This window comes from Hemicordylus capensis, chromosome 4, assembly GCF_027244095.1.
Source record: "Hemicordylus capensis ecotype Gifberg chromosome 4, rHemCap1.1.pri, whole genome shotgun sequence".
Lineage (NCBI taxonomy): Eukaryota > Metazoa > Chordata > Lepidosauria > Squamata > Cordylidae > Hemicordylus > Hemicordylus capensis.
The window spans coordinates 159,630,715-159,649,971 of record NC_069660.1 but is presented as its reverse complement, the minus strand read 5'-3'; the positions used below and the strand labels follow the sequence as shown (position 1 = coordinate 159,649,971).

The 19,257-nt window shown below is 43.6% G+C and overlaps 1 protein-coding gene across 2 annotated transcripts in view; it reads right to left on the bottom strand.

Moving 5' to 3' along the window:
• COP1 (COP1 E3 ubiquitin ligase) overlaps nucleotides 1-19,257 on the bottom strand; it is a 230,370-nt gene that overhangs the window by 151,328 nt on the left and 59,785 nt on the right. For both annotated transcript variants that reach the window (XM_053247199.1, XM_053247200.1), the window contains exon 11: nucleotides 18,643-18,778. In XM_053247199.1, the coding sequence (XP_053103174.1) occupies nucleotides 18,643-18,778 (136 nt within the window). The remainder of the gene's footprint in view (nucleotides 1-18,642; nucleotides 18,779-19,257) is intronic.

The window sequence follows — 19,257 nt, the reverse complement described above, 5'->3', positions numbered from 1 at the left end:
TGCTTTGAATAACCCTCCTTGGAGCATCCCCCCCTTGTCCCCCCCCCGGCCAATGGGGTGACAAGTGTTCCTGAGTGACACATTTTCAAAGCCACTCAAAGGGCCAGACTCCTCTGGCCCATTAGGATCTGCAGCACAGCCAATTTATCCAAGTGACACAAAGTGAATGACAGTCTCTTTCTCACACAAGATGGAGGCTCAAGACAGTTAAAACCGGCTCTATCAGAACTGGGCTCAGTCCGGTTAGACTTAGAACTGGCTCTAATTTTTGTTTTAAAGTTCGGGCTCTACCTAGAACCAGTTTGCACATTCCTAGCGAGAAATGAACAGTGGCAGCTCAGCGCTATGTGTCTGTGTGCAATATTTCATGGTTATTGCTGTGATGGGCTCCATGTATGGCCTAACCCGTGCTTCACTCACTGCTCTGGTCTGCTCTACAGCATTGTAAGGTGCACTCAGTCAAAATGTGGCTAAATACATTCTAGTTGAGTTTATGGTTACGACTGATAAAGGAGCTGCTGTGGCAGCTGTTGCAAAGCTGAAAAAAGTCATAATTGTGTGTGAGAGAGTAACTTGCCAATGATGTTACTGCAGCACAGACACTGTAGCTGGCAGTGGGTTCTGGGTCAGTGATTCTTTTTTGGCCTTTGTTGGACAGTGTGTTTGGCAAAATGTGGTTTTCTGTGTTGGGATGGACTGTGTGCTTCTGTTCTACAGTGTCTTTCACTGTAGCTGAAAAATCTGTGCACTCTGCTTATTTCAGCCATAGCGAACAACCACCAATATAAATCACCCCATTGTTCCCCATGGGTAGGTCCTAGGGACAGCAAAGTGGGTTGTGTGATAGAGTGTGATGCATACTACCTACCACCCTACTCAAGAAAGAAATAGGAAAGGGGAAGATATTTTACAAAATTTTAACCTTCCCCCGCAACCCCATAGGATCTGGGGGGGAGGTTATTCTCTTTTTTAAAAAGTCACCCACTTCTTTTGTAAGTTCGGGACAGTCTGTGCTTGGAAAATTCACGCTTGCTACCTCAAGACCAGCTCTTCAGATAAAACTCATTGACTAATTTTAGCAATGGGTTGGTGATAGAATAATTTAATCCATTTATCACTCCTCCAAAACCAAATTTATTACAATTTTGATATAATCCCATTCTACTCTGTCAAATGCTTTTTCAGCATCACCAAAAATATTTTTTCGGAGGCAAAGTCTATTGTGTCACAAGTCATCTGGTATTACTTTGTAGTTGTCTTTCCCTAAGAAAACCTTTGGTCTTTATGAATTTAATATCCTAAAATAGCATACCTCTCCAATAAAATTGTAGTTGTTTTGTAACCTATATTTTAAAAAGAAAAAAGGTCTATAGGAAATGACTTGCAAAGGATTTATTTCTGGCTTGGGGCTCAAGACAATTATAGCTTCCAGCCAAAATTTTGGTATGCCGAAATCACTAATAATTTCCTTAAATAATTTCTGCAATATTAAAACTAGTTGATCTGTTAAAAAAATTTAAAAATACAACCATAAACCTATCCCATCCAGGTGCTTTGTTGTTTAAATTTTTCAATTGCTTTTAAAATTTCTTCCTTAGAAATTGGTAGCCATTATCTACATTCTGTTGTGATTATAGGTATCTGATATCTCTGTAAAAAATCTTGTATCTTTTCTTCTGGTGGAGTTGAGGAAGAATATAAATTTTGGTATTAACTTTGAAAATATACTTTATCTTCACCTCTGAGCCGCTTCCTTCCATCTTTAGCTTTGATAGTTGGGACAGAGTTGGGATGGCTTTTGATTTTTGCTTTCTACCAAGACTCTAGTAAACATTTTCCCAGTCTTATCCCAGTATTCAACAACAACAACAACAACAACAACAACAACAACTTGTTGGGTAGAAGCTACATCTCTTGCCACTGCCTTAACATCTACGAATACAATGAATATTTATATAATGCGTTTCAGCAAAGTTCTTAAAGAGGTTTACATAGATATAAATAAATAAAATGGCTTCCTGTCCCCACAGAGCTCACAATCTAAAAAATTAATATAACCAGCGACACCACCAGTGACACCACTGGAGGAATGCTGCACTGGGGGTGGATAGGGCCAGTTGCTCTCCCCCTGCTAAATAAAAAGTATGACCACTTTTAAAAGGTGGCTCTTCGCTCAATTAGCAGGGGTATATGAGTTTAAGTTCATTCAAAGCTGTATATAATTTGTTTTTGCTTTCTGTGTTATTAATTTTATGGGTTTTTCTAGAATTTATGTTTCTTTTACCCAGCTAACTGGGCCAAGAGGTACCTTTTTAACATGGTGATTCTCTTTATTTAGCAGGGGAGAGTAACTGACCCTATCCAGCCCCAGCACAGTACCTCAAGTGACTGTTCCTGGTGTCTATCTTACGGGGTTTTTTGGTTTAGAAGAAGGGGGACAGGGATCCATCTTATTTATTTACTAGCTGGGCCAGGCACAGAGCATCTGCACCTCTGGGTGACCCACTCACCCATCACCGTCTTCTTCCCCCGCTATCCTGCATGCCACCTTTTTCTTGTCATCCCCCCCTGCACCTCCCCACCCCCGCTTTCTGGTGGGCAGAGTGGTGGGATGGCTTCTTCTCCCCCACCCGCCCCCCATTTCTGGTGGGCCAGCCAGCAGCTTTTTCTCCCCCCACCCTTTTGAGAAATGTTTGAGGGAGCTGGATATGTTTTTAGCTTGGAGAAGAGAGGACTAAGAGAAGCAAACTTGACTGATGCTCTTGAGGGCAGGAATAGAACTTGGAATGGCAAGAAAACAGATTTAGGCTAGACATTAGGAATAATTTCCTAACTGTAAGGGCTGTTCAACTGTCTAAATCATGCAGTAGTGGGCTCTCTTTTGCTGGAGGTTTTCAAGCAGAGGCTGGATGGCCATCTGTCAGAGATGCTGTAAGAGATTCCTGCCCCGAGCGGGTTGAACTCGAAGATCTTCATGGTCGCTTCCAGGTTTGACATTCTATGATTCTAAGAAACCCTTGTAAACATTTGCAAAATGTCACCTTATCCTCAGTCTTGATCTCTAACACAGAGAGAGGGACTTTGAGCTTTGTGTGATACAGCAGTACTGCTCATCTTAACAGCCAAGATAATATGCTTAACCATTCGCAAGGTACATCTTGACAGTGTCTAGACATCACAGTAGACCAGCCACAGATTTGACCATCACCACATTCAGTGCAGTTTTAGAAACTGCAGGTGGTTCGACCATACTTCTAAAACAGATATTTCTGTTTTAGTTGCTAAAGTGATTTTCTACAAAAGTCACAGTATTATCAACACTGTAGATTCTTTATTCTTCCCTTAAGTGTTTTATTATTGGCTTTCACAGTGGCAAAACAGTAGAAGTAGGAGATGCACCAACTAATCAACCACTGATTAAATGTCACAATAAACTGACATTTCTCATCTTGGAGTGCTTAATAAAATAGACTGTGCAAGCTAACAACAATGTGCTAAAGCCAAAACCAACCAACATTTTAAGCTACAGGCTCTTATGCTCCAAGGACTGCTTTGTACACTATACAGTAACTGTTTGTCACAAGTAGAATTAGTGGGGTTTCTTAGCCAGTTGCTGTTCACTGGCACATGCCTCTGTATAATTCATCCATTTCTGGCACTCAGATGTTATTTTTGTGCATATTTGCAAAAAGGCATAATTTTGGAGTATCTCTTGACAAAGTCATGTACACATACAGGAAAACATTGGTATTAGTGGGGGTTCCATTACCAAACATTGCCACGGGAAAGGAAACTGTAAATACTGGATCACTGAAGGCAATGTAATCGTGGGGATCCTGGAGGCTGGGAAACTGTGGTAAGAATAGGGCAAAGGGTGGGGGGAGACACAAAATAAAGTGCCCTACCGTGGGCTACGATGCTCGTTTCATCCCACAAATGCAAAAAGAAAAAGGTACCTCAGTTCCTTTTTAATACAAGTGCCATGAGACCATATAAGCATGAAAATTTCCTTCAAGTGATTGAACTCATAACCACCAGTACAGTATTAGTTGCAAAGAAAACAGAGGTTGCCACCTTGTGGGCTGTAAAACTACAGCTATTAATTAAAAGGCTAAATTATCCATGTTATTAAAGATGCTACATTTATTTATTTATCCATTCAATTTATATACTGCCCTTCCAAAAATGGCTCAGGGCAGTTTACATCAAAATAAAAACAATTATAATCAATTAACAATTAAAATCAAAACTATAAAGACAAATAACAGTTAAAACATTTAAACAGTTAAAAACCCTGGAGAACCAAACCCTGGAAGGCCAGGCCAAACAGGTAGGTTTCAAGGGCTCTCCTAAAGGTCAATAATGGACTCAGATTATGGATTTCTGTCAGTAGTGCATTCTAAAGCCCAGGAACAGCTACACAGAAGGCCCACCTTTGAGTCACAACCAGACAAACCGGTGGTAACTGGAGACGGACCTCCTCAGATTACCTTAACGTGTGGTGGGGATCATGCAGGAAAAGGCACTCTCTAAGTTAAAGAGCACTGGTCCAAGTACAGATCATTAGGGAACCCCATTTCTTACTTCTCTCCCTTGTGAAAACTGTCCATTTATTCCTACCTTCGGCTTCCTGTCCTTCAACCAGTTACCAATCCACACATGAACCTGTACCCTTATCCCAGGACTGCTAAGTTTACTCAAGAGCCTTTGGAAGGGCACTTTGTCAAGAGCTTTTTGGAAATCCAAGTATATTATGTCAACCAAATCACCGTTATCCACATGCCTGTTGACACTCTCAAAGAACTCCAAAAGGTTAGTGAGGCAAGAAGCAATCCTGCTTCTCCTTCAGCAAGGCTTGTTCTATAAGTTTAACAATTTTGTCCTTAAGTATGCTTTCCATCAATTTACACACCACAGAAATTAAGCCAACCAGCCTGTAGTTTCACAGATCCCCCATGAATCCATTTTTTTAAAATGGGGAGTTACATTAGCTACTATCCAGTCCTCTGGAACAGAGCCTGATTGATTACATGGACAAGTTACATATTTTTGCTAGGAGATGAACTATTTCACATATGATAATAGAATACAATAATATTCTATTAGAATATTATTCTAGAACGCTTGGGGGGTATGCCATCTGAATTAATTTTTATTTTTCCAAGACTGTTTGGAACATCATCTCTCATCACCTCAAAATGGCCCAGTTCTTCAGCCTCCAAGCCTGAGAAGCTCAGTTCCGAAGCGGGTATATGGTCAGTATACTCTGCCATGAAGACAGATGCAAAGAACTCATTCAGCTTCTCTGCAATCTCCTTATCCTCCTTAATAGTCCCTTTCATGCCCTCATCATCAAAGGTCCAACCACCTCTCTAGCAGGTTTTCGGCATCTGATATATTTAAAAAAGTTTTTGTTATTCCCCTTGCTACTTCTAGCTATATGCTCCTCAAACTCTTCTTTTACATCCCTTATTGTCCTCTTGCATTACTTTTGCCAGAAATTGCATTCCCTTTGTACTATTTGGGCAGAACCTCCATTTTCTGCAGGAAGTCTTCCCTTTTATAGTTTCCTTGGCTCTACTTGTTAGCCATGCTGGCATCCTCCTGAACTTGGTGGTATCTTTCTTCCTTCTTGGTATACATTCTATTTGAGCTTCTATTATTGTGGTCTCTACTAGTCGGGCCCAGCCATTCCCCCCCCCACCGCTGCTGCCGCCTCACCCTGGGGGGCCAGGGCCAGGCAGTCCCTCGCCTCGCTGTCCTCTTCCTCAGGGCAGCGGGGCTTCGCCCGCCGTCCTTCCTCCTCCTCCCTCCTCCCACCGCCCTTTGTCCTCTCGTCCTCCTCCTCAGGGCGGCGGGGCTTTCCCTGCCACCACAACCACCTCCTGGCACACACTCTTCCCTCTCACCCTTGCACGTGCCGCCCCCTCTGGGCCCGCCACTGGTCACGGCTGCAGTGGGGGTGGAGCTTGACACATCCCCACGTATCCCCTCTACAAGAATTAATTATAAAGATAGATAGATTTTGGTCCTGAGCTCATCAGAGGAAGAGTGGGATATAAATGTAAAAAATAAAGTAAAATAAAACAAATTCAATGCTTTCTATAGTGATTTGACCCTCTTGACTTTTTACCAGTCCCCTCATTTTTGAAAAGCTTCCTCTTCTGAAGTCCAATGCATCTGTGCTGGAGTTCCTTGGCAGTGCTCCACTCGCATATATGTTGAATTGGATCACACTATGGTCACTATTCCTCAAAGGTTCTACAATTCTGACACCAGGTCCTGGGCACCACTCAGGATTAAGTCCAAGGTCATCTTACATAGGAACATAGGAAACTAGCATATATTGAATGAGACCATAGGTCCATCTAGCTCAGTATTATTTACCCAGACTGGCAGCGCCTTCTCCAAGGTTGAGGGAAGGAATCTCTCTCAGCCCTATCTTGGAGAAGCCAGGGAGGGAACTTGGAACCTTCTGTTCTTCCCAGAGTGGATCCATCCCCTGAGGGGAATATCTTGCAGTGCTCACACATCAAGTTTCTCATTCATATGCAACCAGGGTGGACCCTGCTTAGCTAAGGGGACAAGTCATGCTTGCTACCACAAGATCAGCTCTTCTCACAAGAGATCACAGGATCTTCTCTCTGGCTGGTTCCACAACAACTGTTCTAAGGCATAGTCATTTGGCATGCCTAGGAATTTGGCCTGTCAATACCCCCATGTGAATTTGCCCAGTCCATGTGAGGGTAACTGAAATCACCCATTACAACTCTGTCTCTCTTTGATGCCTCTCTGATTTGCTTTTCCAAGTCACTCAGTGTTCTGATCCAGAGCCACAACAGCATGTCCCTAGTAACAAATTCCATTTCAGTCCTCGTATTGTCACCCATGATTCTGTGGTGGAATATGGTCGTTCTGGGTTTTCTAGCACTTGCTGAATTCTATTCCTCCTTTAATATACAGTGCTACTCCACACCCAATCCTCCCCTCCCTGCACTTTCTGTAGAGTTTGTATCCAGGAATAACGGTGTTCTAACCATTCCACCAGGTTCCCATTAAGCCCACTATGCAGGAAAACCTCGGTATTCATGGGAGTTCCATTCCCTGACATTGCCACGGATAAGGAAACCACCAATACTGGGTTACTGCAGTCAATGCAATCGTGATGGTTAGGTTCTGGAGACGGAGACAAGGTGGTAAAAATGGGCCAAAATTGGGGTGGAACGCAAAATAAAGTGCCCTGCCATTGTCAGTGGGCCTCCAGCAATGCCCTCTTCAAAATGCCAAAAATCAATCCCATCCCCCCCCCAAAAAATCACAATTTTTGGACTTTTTTACAAACAAAACAAGCCACATAATGGCTCCAATGCCCAAAATGGTGGCTGGAAACGACCTCTGTGGTCCTTTCCAGTTAACTCTGATCCATGGATACCTGGATTTAACCCTTTTTGTGTCAGTTTAGCTTCGCGCATACCGTGGTTGGGAGCAAATTACGCGATCATGGATACGCGAAACCGCTACAGCTGGACCCCCGATAAACTAGGTCCTAGGTTTTCATTAGTAACAAAGCACTCCAGCCCGCCCATCTTAACTTAGAGACTTCTGTCATAGTCCTCCGTGTGGAAAAGGTAGCACTTCAGAGAACACTACCCTTGGGGTCCTGGACTTCAATATGTGATCTAGCAGCCTAAATTTGGCTTCTAGTACCTCCTAGCTGCATTTCCCAACATCAATGGAGGAGACATGCATCACAACAGCTGACTTCTCCCCAGCACTGCGCATGCGCTCCGCCAGCTCTTCTTCGTTTAAGCCATTGACGAACGACAACGGGAGCAGGGAGGAACTCTGCCGCCCCATGAAGATTTTTAAAAGCACCAGCGCCGGAGGAGGAAGAGCGGCGAGGGGGGGTGTAAGTACTACCACCACCCCCTTAAAGAGACACCCCCACAAGTGCCGGACCACGCTTCTACCGGACCATACACACCACTAGTAATAATGGGTGACTTCAATTACCCACACACAGACAGGGTAAAGTCACACTCAGGTAATGACAAAGAGGTCAAATTTCTACATACGCTGAATGACTGTGCCCTAGAACAGTTGGTCTTGGAACTAACCAGAGAGAGGTTGATTGAATCCTGAGCGGCACCCAGGACTTGGTGCGTGATGTCAGTGTCATCAACCCTTTAGGGAACACTGACCATAGTGCAATCAAATTCAGCATACATGCAGGAAGAAGAGAATCACCAAGGAAGTCTAACACAGACACTTTGAATTCCAGAAGAGGAAACTTCTCCAAAATGAGGAGTATGGTGTAAAAAAAACTCAACAGGGAAAATCAAGAGAGTCACTTCACTCCAGAATGCATGGAGTTTACTCAAAACCACAATAATTGAAGCCCAGATAGATTGAATACCCAAAAGGAGGAAAGGTACCACTAAGTCCAGGAGAATTCCAGCATGGATAACAGGTACCATCAAGGAAGCCATAAAAGAGAAGACTTCCTTCCGAAATTGGAAGGCCTGCCCGAATGAGATGAACAGGAAGGAACACAAATTCTGGCAAAAGAAATGCAAAGTGACAATAATGGAGATGAAAAGAGAGTTTGAGGGACATTAAGCTAAAAGCATCACGGGGAATAACAAAAACTTCTTCATCAGATGCAGGAAACGAGCCAGGGAGGCAGTTGGACCGTTAGACAACGAGGGAATGAAAGGGATTATTAAGGAGGATATGGAGGTTGCAGAGAAGCTCAATGAGTTCTTTGCGTCTGTCTTCACGGCAGAGGATACTGAGCATATACCTGTTCCTGAACCAGGCTTTTTGGGGATGGAGGCTAAAGAACTGAGTCAGATAGAAGTGACAAGAGATGATGTTCTAAACTGTCCGGATCGCCAGGGCCAGATGGCATCCATCCAAGAGTCCTCAAAGAACTCAAACGTGAAATTGATGACCTCCTTGCTAAAATATATAACTTATCCCTGCAATCTGGCTCTGTACAGGAGGACTGGAAAGTAGCAAACATAACACCGGTTTTCAAAAAGGGATCCAGGGGCGATCCGGGAAATTACAGGCCGGTTAGCTTATCGTCCATTCCAGGCAAATTGGTGGAAAGCACCCTCAAGGATAAAATTGTAAAGCACATAGGACAACAGGCCCTGCTGGGAGAAAACCAGCATGGCTTCTGCAAAGGTCTATCTTGCCTCACAAACCCTTTGGAGTTCTTTGAGAGTGTCAATAAGTGTGTAGATAAAGGTGATCCAGTTGACATAGTATAACTGGACTTCCAAAAAGCTTTCTACAAAGTTCCTCATCAAAGACTCCAGAAAAAACTTAGCAATCATGGGATAGGGGGACAAGTACTTGTGCAGATTGCTAACTGGTTGAAGGACAGGAAACAGAGGGTAGGTATAAATGGAGAGTTTTCACAATGGAGGAAAGTAAGAAGTGGGGTCCCCCAGGCATCTGTACTGGGACCGGTGCTTTTTAATTTATTCATAAATGATCTAGAAGTAGGAGTAAGCAGCGAGGTGGCCAAATTTGCAGATGAAACCAAACTCTTTTGGGTAGTGAAATCCAAAATGGATTGTGAGGAGCTCCAAAAGGATCTCGCCCAACTGGGTGAGTGGGCAACAAAATGGCAAATGTGGTTCAATGTTGGCAAGTGTAAAGTGATGCACACTGGGACGAAAAACTCCAACTTCTAGTATACGTTGATGGGATCTGAGCTGTTGGTGACTGACCAGAAGGATCGTGGGGTCGTGGTGGACAGCTCGTTGAAAGTGTCCCCTCAATGTGCGGGAGCTGTGAAAAAGGCCAATCCCATGCTAAGGATCATTAGGAAGAGGAATGAAAATAAAACTGCTAATATTATAATGCCCTTATACAAAACTTTGGTGCGGCCACACCTGGAGTAGTGCATACAATTCTGGTCACATCTTTAAAAGGACATTGTAGAACTGAAAAAGGTGCAGAAGAGGACAAACAAGATGATCAGGGGCCTAGATCACCTTTCTGATGAGGCAAGGCTACAACACCTGGGGCTATTAAGTTTAGAAAAAAAGACGATTGAGGGGAGACATGACAGAGGTCTATAAAATCATGCGTGGTGTAGAGCAAGTGGATAGAGACATTGTTCTCCCTCTCACATAACACTAGAACCAGGCGTCATCCCATCAAATTGATTGCCAGGAAATTTAGGACCAGCAAACGGAAGTATTCTTTCACACGACACATAATCAACTTGTGGAATTCTCTGCCACAAGATGTGGTGACAGCCAACAACCTGGATGGCTTTAAGAGGGATTTGGATAACTTCCTGGCGAGAGGTCTATCAATGGCTACTAGCTGGAGGGCTAAAAGCCACCTCCAGCCTCAAAGGCAGGATGCCTCTGAGTACCAGTTGCAGGGGAGTAACAGCAGGAGAGAGGGCATGCCCTCAACTCCTGCCTGTAGGCTTCCAGTGGCATCTGGTGGGCCACTGTGCAAAACAGGATGCTGGACTAGATGGGCCTTGGGCCTGATCCAGCAGGGCTGTTCTTATGTAACCAGTCTCAATAATTCAGGGTACCCATTGATCCAATGTTATGTGATGACATGCTTAGGCATGGCTTGACAACTTGATAGAATTGCCAGCAACCACAAAGCAAATGTGTGCTTTGGCAGTGATCTGTTGTTGTTTGTGCTGTGGACAGTTGAGCAGATCAAACAGTCTGCTTATTATTTTCCTTGGGAGGCCTGTTTTGGCCTTTGTTTCTTTGTCCGAATCCTTTGTTTCTTTGGTACAGTTGGTACTGATGGTGGAAATCCCATCTATCCTGCTGTCTGTGTGCAGGTCCCTGGCGACCATTTATTTATTTACTTACTTACATATTTTTTTATTTAACATTTTTATACCACCCAAACCTTACGTCTCTGAGCAGTTTACAGCAGGATTATTATTTTTTTTAAGTATAACATTAATTAAAAACAAAATCAAGAAATTTAAAAACAAGAAATTTAAAACATAATTTAAAATTTTTAAACAATATTCTAAAAACAACATTAAAACAATCAAAACAATATCAGTTAAAAGCCTGGGTGAACAGATGTATTTTTAAAGACATTTTACAAGTCTTAAAACCATAAGGAAGGTAGTGGGAATATGTCGCTGTAGCTGATGTGGACACCATCCATGTTTTGGCAGTGTACTTCAACTTTTTTTTTTTTAACAATTCCATCGAGGAATCCATGCTGTCACTAAAGAAGCCTTTCCCATCAAATGCCAGGTTCTCCACACGTTCACACATGTCCTGTTGTAGGGATGTAGTCCTCAGCCATGCATGGCGGCGTAAAGTCACCGTAGTCACCATGGCTTGTGACAGTTTCTGCAGCTAGCAGAAACTGTTGCCTAGTGACAGCAGTTGTTTTCTCATAAATTTCTGCAAATAGATCTTGAAACTCCTCTGGAGTTTGCGAAGTAGAATCCTGCAGTAAAGTGTCCCACAGAAAATGATTCTATTGAGCCATGAAGGTTACATAATTGGCAATTCGGACAGCCAGTTGAATAAATCTTACTTCCCAAACATCCAGCTTCCTCCCTTCTTTATCAGAAGGTGTTGTATTGCAGCATCCAGCCTTCAATGAAGAAGCACAGTTTATCACCATTGAATTTGAGACAGGATAACAAAGTAAGTATGCATTTTCTTCCTCATCCTATATAACCTCTCCAAACGCCTGGACGTTGGTGTTGAGGTCTGTAGCACCTCCCAAGGTGTCTGATCACTGTGTGATCACCGGCAGCATAGGAAAAGCGACCGGATGTGAAGTTTTAGCCGCTGCCATCATATTATAAACAGGATCTTTTAGATCCGTCTCTGGCAGCTTCAAGTCCATTCCCAAAGCCTCTGATATCTGTCTTATTAAGGCATGGTAGGCCTTTAATTCTTCTGACGGGGAAATAGATGTCTTTGATGGCACATCCAGGGATAGCAATAGCAATAGCAATAGCACTTACATTTATATACCGCTCTATAGCCGGAGCTCTCTAAGCGGTTTACAATGATTTAGCATATTGCCCCCAACATTCTGGGTACTCATTTTACCGACCTCAGAAGGATGGAAGGCTGAGTCAACCTTGACTCAGGATGGCTCTGTAGGATGGCTCGCCCCATCAGAATCCATGTCAGTGTACTCTGTAGAATACCTATCACCATCACCAGCCGGAGGCGGAACTTCTGGGGGCACTGTTTTCTTTTTTTCTTTTTCAGCAAAGGAGTACTCAGGTGTGGTGCAGGAGGCTGCACAGATTGTTTTGGGTGATCAGGTGTAACAGTTTGCATCTGGCAAGCTGTCGACACAGTAGAAGCAGTACTAGTAGCAGGAAGTTGCCGTATCTCCTTTTCTGGGACAACCCACAGAGGGTGCTGCAAAGCCCGTTATGCCCTCCACAGCTGATATTCAGCATAGTTCTATGGCAATGCAGCAGTAGGAGTATGGTGAAAACCACAAGAGTGTAATTTCCCTGCAACCCTGGTGGCTAGGCACTCCCTGTTGCCAGAGCCCCCGAGAGCTCACATACTATACAGGTGACTTCCAAGCCATAGATGGCAATATCTTCATTGCAGCTAGCCCTGTTGTACGTGTAAACAACATGTCTCCTTTACAGGGTCTGGAACCTGTAAAAGAGACACCAGCCACACAGGCATCATAGTCCCTGATGTAGCAATACGCTGTGGCAACATTGACCTTGTCTTTGGTATTGACACTGGTACCTCCTCAACTTCTGTTTGATATAGATTCAACTGCTCGAAAAGCCTTGAAATGCTGACCCCAAAGGAGTACTGTTTGTTGAATCCAGCACTGCCACTTAAGTATTTGCTGTATTTGGATCCAAAGATGCGGCATCATCCTGATCATGGTCCGAAGTGAAGTCAATGAAGTCCCCTCTCCCCACATGATGCTGTTGCGTTGGTGTTGAAGGGGACTGCACCAATGTTTGTGCTGGAGACAGTCGAAGTACTCTTTTGGGTTGCACTGCGGCAAACAGTGAGCACGTTAAACCTGCAGGCATAGTTGTTGCTACCTAAGGCACAGTCGATGTTGACAATGATGTCGACATTGAGCCTGTGAAAAGGGTGCCCTGCTCCATCGACGCTGAAGCTAAGATCATGGTCAATGCCAGCGGCAGAATTTCCAACAGCAAAGTCGAAGCTTGTCCTCTTGATAATACGGAGCAGCCGCCGACACTGAAGACGGGTTATAACTCTGTAGTGAACTTGAAGAAGGCATGCTGCTGTTCGATTTCAACTTTCTCCACTGTTTCTTTCGTGACAGAGAATCCTTCTCCTCATCCATAGGTGGAACTAGGGTGGGGCAGCCAGGGCACGTGCCCTAGACGCCACTGGGGGGCCGCTAGTGCCATTCTGGCCCCACCCCCTCCCCAATTTGCGGATTTTAAAAAAAAATTTTTTTACCTGTAACCCCTTCGGGGGGCTTCCTAAAGGCTGGGGGGGGTGTCTGCAAAGGTCCCCCCTCCTGCCACCGGCCTCTTAGATCACTGCTGCAGCCCCCCCCGGCTGATTTTTAGGCCTGTTCGGGCCGACAAAGATCAGTGTGATGGCCATTTTGGAAGTTGCCACACATACTCAAAAGGCCTCTGCAAACCCTGGCAAAGCATAGGACCTCGCAGGGACCATTTGAGCATGTGTGGCGGCCATTTAAAATAAAAAAGGCTGCTGAAAACAAAAATGACCACCGCACATGCTCAAATGGCCTCTGTGAGACCCAAGTCTAGATTTTTCCCTGATCTAGAGAGTCAGAAGAATGCAAAGTTGTTGGCAAGGAAACCGAGCATTTAAAAAACAGATATAAATGGCACAAAAGTGGACAAAACATCCCTTAAAAGACAATGTTGGTTTAATACCTTGTAAGCTGGCAAAACGGAAGGGGGGGGGGAGGCAAGGAATAAAATGGAAATATTCACTCATACTGTTTAATTCTCTATACAGAGCTCTATCTTTATCTGCATATTTGTCAAGCAATCTTATAAGGTTTGTGGGATTTCTAACTTGGAAAGTGCCTGCCTTTAACTTTTGTGGTGCTTTAAAAAAATTGTTGTAAGAATTCACACCCAGAAATGTTGCATTTGCAATGTATTGCCATCCCTGTGCTGTGTAGTCTTACCATACTGAGAAATGGCTTGTCTTTTGAAATAAGTGGTTAACATGCTGCAAATTATTCCCTTCAATTTAGCTGAGTTGTACTCGGGTTTTTATTGCCCTGTACATCCCAAGTAGATTTGCTCAAGTTTCCTTGCCTTCTAAAAAAGTGATATTTTAGAATGTCTTTTTAAAAAGATCAATGTAACTCCCTTTTTACTTTGAAAACAATTGTTTTTAAAAGACACATTGAATAGTCATGCTATGATTCTGATTGACTAGTGCATTTGATAAGCTAGACATCAAGTTTACTGTCCGGTCTGCCTGTTGCCTGCCTCTGTATTGAACAAGGGAGGTGTAACTTATCCAAGGCACCATATTTGTGGGAGAGGAGAGCTGGTAATGTGGTAGCAAGCATGACTTGTCCCCTTAGCTAAGCAGGTTCCGCCCTGGTTGCATATGAAAGGGTGACTACAAGTGTGAGCACTATGAGATCTTCCCCTCAGGGGATGGAGCTGCTCTGGGAAAAGCAGAAGGTTTCAAGTTCCCTCCCTGGATTCTCCAAGATAGGGCTGAGAGAGATTCCTGCCTGCAGCCTTGGAGAAGCCACTGCCAGTCTGTGAAGACAATACTGAGCTAGATGGACCAATGGTCTGACTCAGTATATGGCAGCTTCCTATGTTCCTACTTGGTTCATTGGTGGCAGAACTCACTTTTGAAAGGGTTGTAATGCTATGAATGTGGCTGGTGTCCTCCATCCAATACACACTATCACAGGCCATATGCTCTTACTACCTTAGTATCTGTCACAGCAACAGATAGGAAATTGAATATGTGTGGAACAGAATTGGGTTTTTTGTTTTGTTTTTACCTTTAGACCCAGGAACTTGAGGGGATGGGACGGGGGCAACCTTTTACCAAACCTTTGCAGTGTGGCAGACAGAAAATTGGTGATGGTAGTGCAGAGCAGATGATTGTTATAAATTCTTTCTCTCTCACACACACCATTTTTCTGATTCGAATATCACACTGTTTTGCTGTTCTGTAGCTAGTTGCAACTTCCACCTTCTTCCTGATCAGGCTGCTGGATCCAAGCCTATTGTAAGCTGCTGGATAATTTCAGATTGTTTGGGGCCTCTAGGATTTCCCATTGCAACCATATCCCTTTAAGGCAAAAGCTGTTTGGACAGAAAAAAGCCATCCCTGAATTTCTTGGAGGCAGCAACCTGCAGTGAGGTGTGCTGAGGTGGCAGAGCATTTGCTAAAGAGAGCTTTCACTGCTTAGCTCTATGGAAGCATGCCCAGCACATGGATGTGCTGCGTTTCCTTAGGAAGGCGACTGGCACATATGTGCCGTGTGTGTGTGTGTGTGTGTGTGTGTGTGTGTGTGTGTGTTTCTTACAACCTGTTTCTCCTGAAAGTGTCTAAACTTGTATTTTTGAGCTGATATTATGGTAAAGTTATCTGAAAGATGGATGTCAGATGTTTGGACAGGGGTGCAATTTCAGCGCTTGCCCTAGGCGCTATTTTCCCTAGATACGCCTCTATCCTCATCCGAAGAGTGTTTCCTTTGTCTTTAGGTCTATGAGTTGGTATCTGGACCTCTTTTGGTCTCTTGAATACTGCCTCTGTGCTATTTGCAGCAATTTTGGACTGCATATCAACAGATCCCTGCATGTTCAATGCCGAGCCCGACATCGATCTACTCCTCGATGTTGAGGGATAATTTGGCCTCGGAGTGTGTGGACAAAGCGCCTTATATAGTGCTGCACGCAGACACAACGCCTGATTCTTTAAAGTTTTTTTGAGAAAGAACAGCATGTTTTGCATGCTGTCGGATTGCACTGCTCTCCTAAGCACACGAGGCATGAATCATGGTAGTCTGTTGACAGTAACTTAGCCCAACAGTTCACACAATGCTTGGATGTTTTCTTAGTCTCCATCACCGTTAAAGGCATGCGCTGAGGCTACAGCCCCGTGGCTCTAAGACACATAAAAACCAAATCCATGTAATCCATTAAACATTAGAATTGTCAAAAAAACAGTCCAGTATTAATAAATATGAATTTCTTATCTTTCTTTTTCTTGAATCTAGATGAACTGACGAGCTAGCAACAAGGTGTTGACGCTTTGGCAGTCAAATAGAACTGGGAAAATGGCGTCAACTGCCAATTTCAACGGAAGCACAGAGCACGTGCAGGGCAGAGTGGGCGTCACGAGGAGCTAGTCAAACTACCTGTGAAGTACCTGCGCAGGCACAGAACCCATTCCTTATCAATGCAAGGAGCATGATCCAGATCTGGCAAATTACTTTACAAGCAGAACATGAGGCTATTCTCACATGTGGTGTAAACCGGGCTAAGGGAGCCCAGCCCCATTTCCATCGCACGTGCAAGCCCTCTTAATCCCCCCCCCCCACATGAGGTTAGCAGAACGAACCCTCCACTACCACCGTTCACCTGGTCATGTGTCACTGCAGCACGGCTCCACGCCATGGCGACTCACAAGGAGACCCCCGATTGGGGGAACAACAACATGCCTCCCAGCGTTGCGGGGGGGAGGTCTCTCCAGAATGTCCCACGCACTTGTGCCCCCAATCCCTGCCACCCCTACCAGCTCTGTGCCAGAGTCGGTAATCGTGTGGGCAGCCGATCTGGCTGCCCAGGGTAAGCTTCATGCTCGTGTGCAGCGAGAGTGGGTCAAGCCAAATTTCCCTGCAACTCCCCCTGCGGGCTCTCCACACTGCTCGCATGGAGAGCCTCTATGACTGAATACCAAGCAAGGTAATGGGTAGCATGTTCCAGTTACGACCTATAGATCCCGATCTGTAACTATGATTAAGTGATTAGGAACAGGCCACATGATTGCCCACAGTCTCCCCACAGCCCCTTTCCTCTCACATGCAGATTTCCCCTGCCCCCCTACCACCACATTAATTTTAACTACAGCTAAGGGTGAAATTTGATATGACTTTAATCATGGTTAATGCTGTCCAGGGTTCATCATAACTAGGTTCTACAATCAGTTGCAAACCCTGGCTAGCCTTAACCATAGTCAAGACGGTTAGAGAAAGCACAGGAAGAATTCATGTGCAAGTAGAGAGTACAAGGACCACTCTTAACCATGATAAATAGACAGAGAGCAGTACATCTCCCAACCACTTTAAAAAAAAATAAAAAATCAAAGAGACCTCTGCAGGTCTACGTTTACATATGGGAGGCTATCCTTCTTGTTTTAAAAATATGTGTGGTTCAGTTTTTAAAAACAACAACAACACCTAGAATAGTCCAAGTTAAGACACCAATTACTGATTCTCATATCAAACTATTGTAATTTTGGGTAGAAACACCACATCAGCGTAAATGCCACAGTTAGAGGGGGACATCATGTATTATTTTTTCAGTTGTGTTGAACGCTTACAATTTTACTGAACTCTAGCGTAAACACAGTATCAGCATAAATACTGCAGGCAGCAACAAACAACTTTTTAAATAACGTACCCCAAAATTACAGTGTTACTGCTCAAAGACTATTAAAGCTTAAGAGTTAAACAGCAAGACGTTCAGAACATTACAAAGAGAAAGGGGTTTCCAAAGCAACTTAAATTAAGTTTCCACCCGAAAGACCATTTATTCAGTTAACAAAAAGAGATGTGTTGGCAAGCCAATACAAGCTAATCTCTGGACAATTAATAACAATCCCATCTAAATCTCACTGAGCAGGTTAAACATGCATCAATTTGATCATTATTTATATATACACTAGCTACATAAAGGTAACTGCTAAAGATGGAATCTCAAAGATGTCACAGTAAAACACCTAGTATGGTGTTATGTGATGGCGGGGGCAGTCCTCTGTTTTTAAATAGCTATAAGCAGGACATGCATTGGCTAAAATTAGGGGCCGTCAAGGAGAAGGACTTGTGGATTTTCTCCACTTTTCTTCTGTGATTCATGCACTCAGCTGTCTAATAACACAATTTAAAAGGTTCCTGAAGTTCCGCGAATATTCAGCTTCATATTACATTTTCTGTATTCTGCTTTCCCAACACAATTCAAGAACACAATAGTCTCCTAACCAATTACACTTCTAACTTTGTTTCACCCACAGCAAGTTCCTGTTCCAAGGCCAGTGCTTTGTTCTGCAAATATTACTCCAAGCCATGATGCTTCCAGCCACATTTTAACAGCACCACCATCCATTCACTGATTATTTTGTTCATTATGACTAAATCTGCCAGCAACCAAGTTTGAACAACTTCGCTGTGAAACCTTTTCTTCAGTAAAACTTGCCAGTAACCACAGTAGATTACAACACACTGATCGTAACTCGTGAGATGTATTAAATAAAGAAGCAATAAAGAAGTAGTTATTGGTAATTTTCATCTACATCAAATCTTCTGGCCAAAGGCAGCCTGCAAGTGGGAGCAAGGCAACACCTGTTTCTCTAGGTCCTAAGTAGCCAGATTTTCTCAGAATATCTAAAACTTGAAGCACATCATTACCTGGATACTATGCTTGATCCATTGTAGAGGTCACTAGCATAAGAGAGTGTCGCCAAGGGTCGGACAGAATTGTAGCGCGTGAACTTGGACAAGCACTCCTGAAATTCATCCAGCTGACTTGAGGTTCTGCTGTCATCTAGAAGGGATAGGGGGGAAATAATTGAGGATTTTTATTTTTTTTAAGGAAGAAGGGTAAATACCATTTCAGACAACAGCAAACAAGCAAGCAAGCACTAAGTTTTCAATTCAATTCCAGTGATTTCCCATCATCACCAGTTCATACCTCTGAATTCAATACAGATTCATCTAAATTGAGTTTTTAGACAAAGCCACTTGTACAATTCATCAGGATCTGTCCTTCAATATATAGCAATTCACCAATTTAAATCAGGGGAAGGATCCCTGGGCCACAAAACAACAGTATTTAAACCTTAAAGGCAGATAAGCCTTATAGTACATGTTCAACATGACAGGAGAGAACTCAAAACTGTATTCCTCTAGTATTAGTCTTAATATACTGCAGCAAATTTTTACTAGTATCGTCATTTATTATCCAGTTATGGGAGTGTGGAGAGCTAATCAACAGCACTACTCTCCTTCCCCATTGCTGAGAAA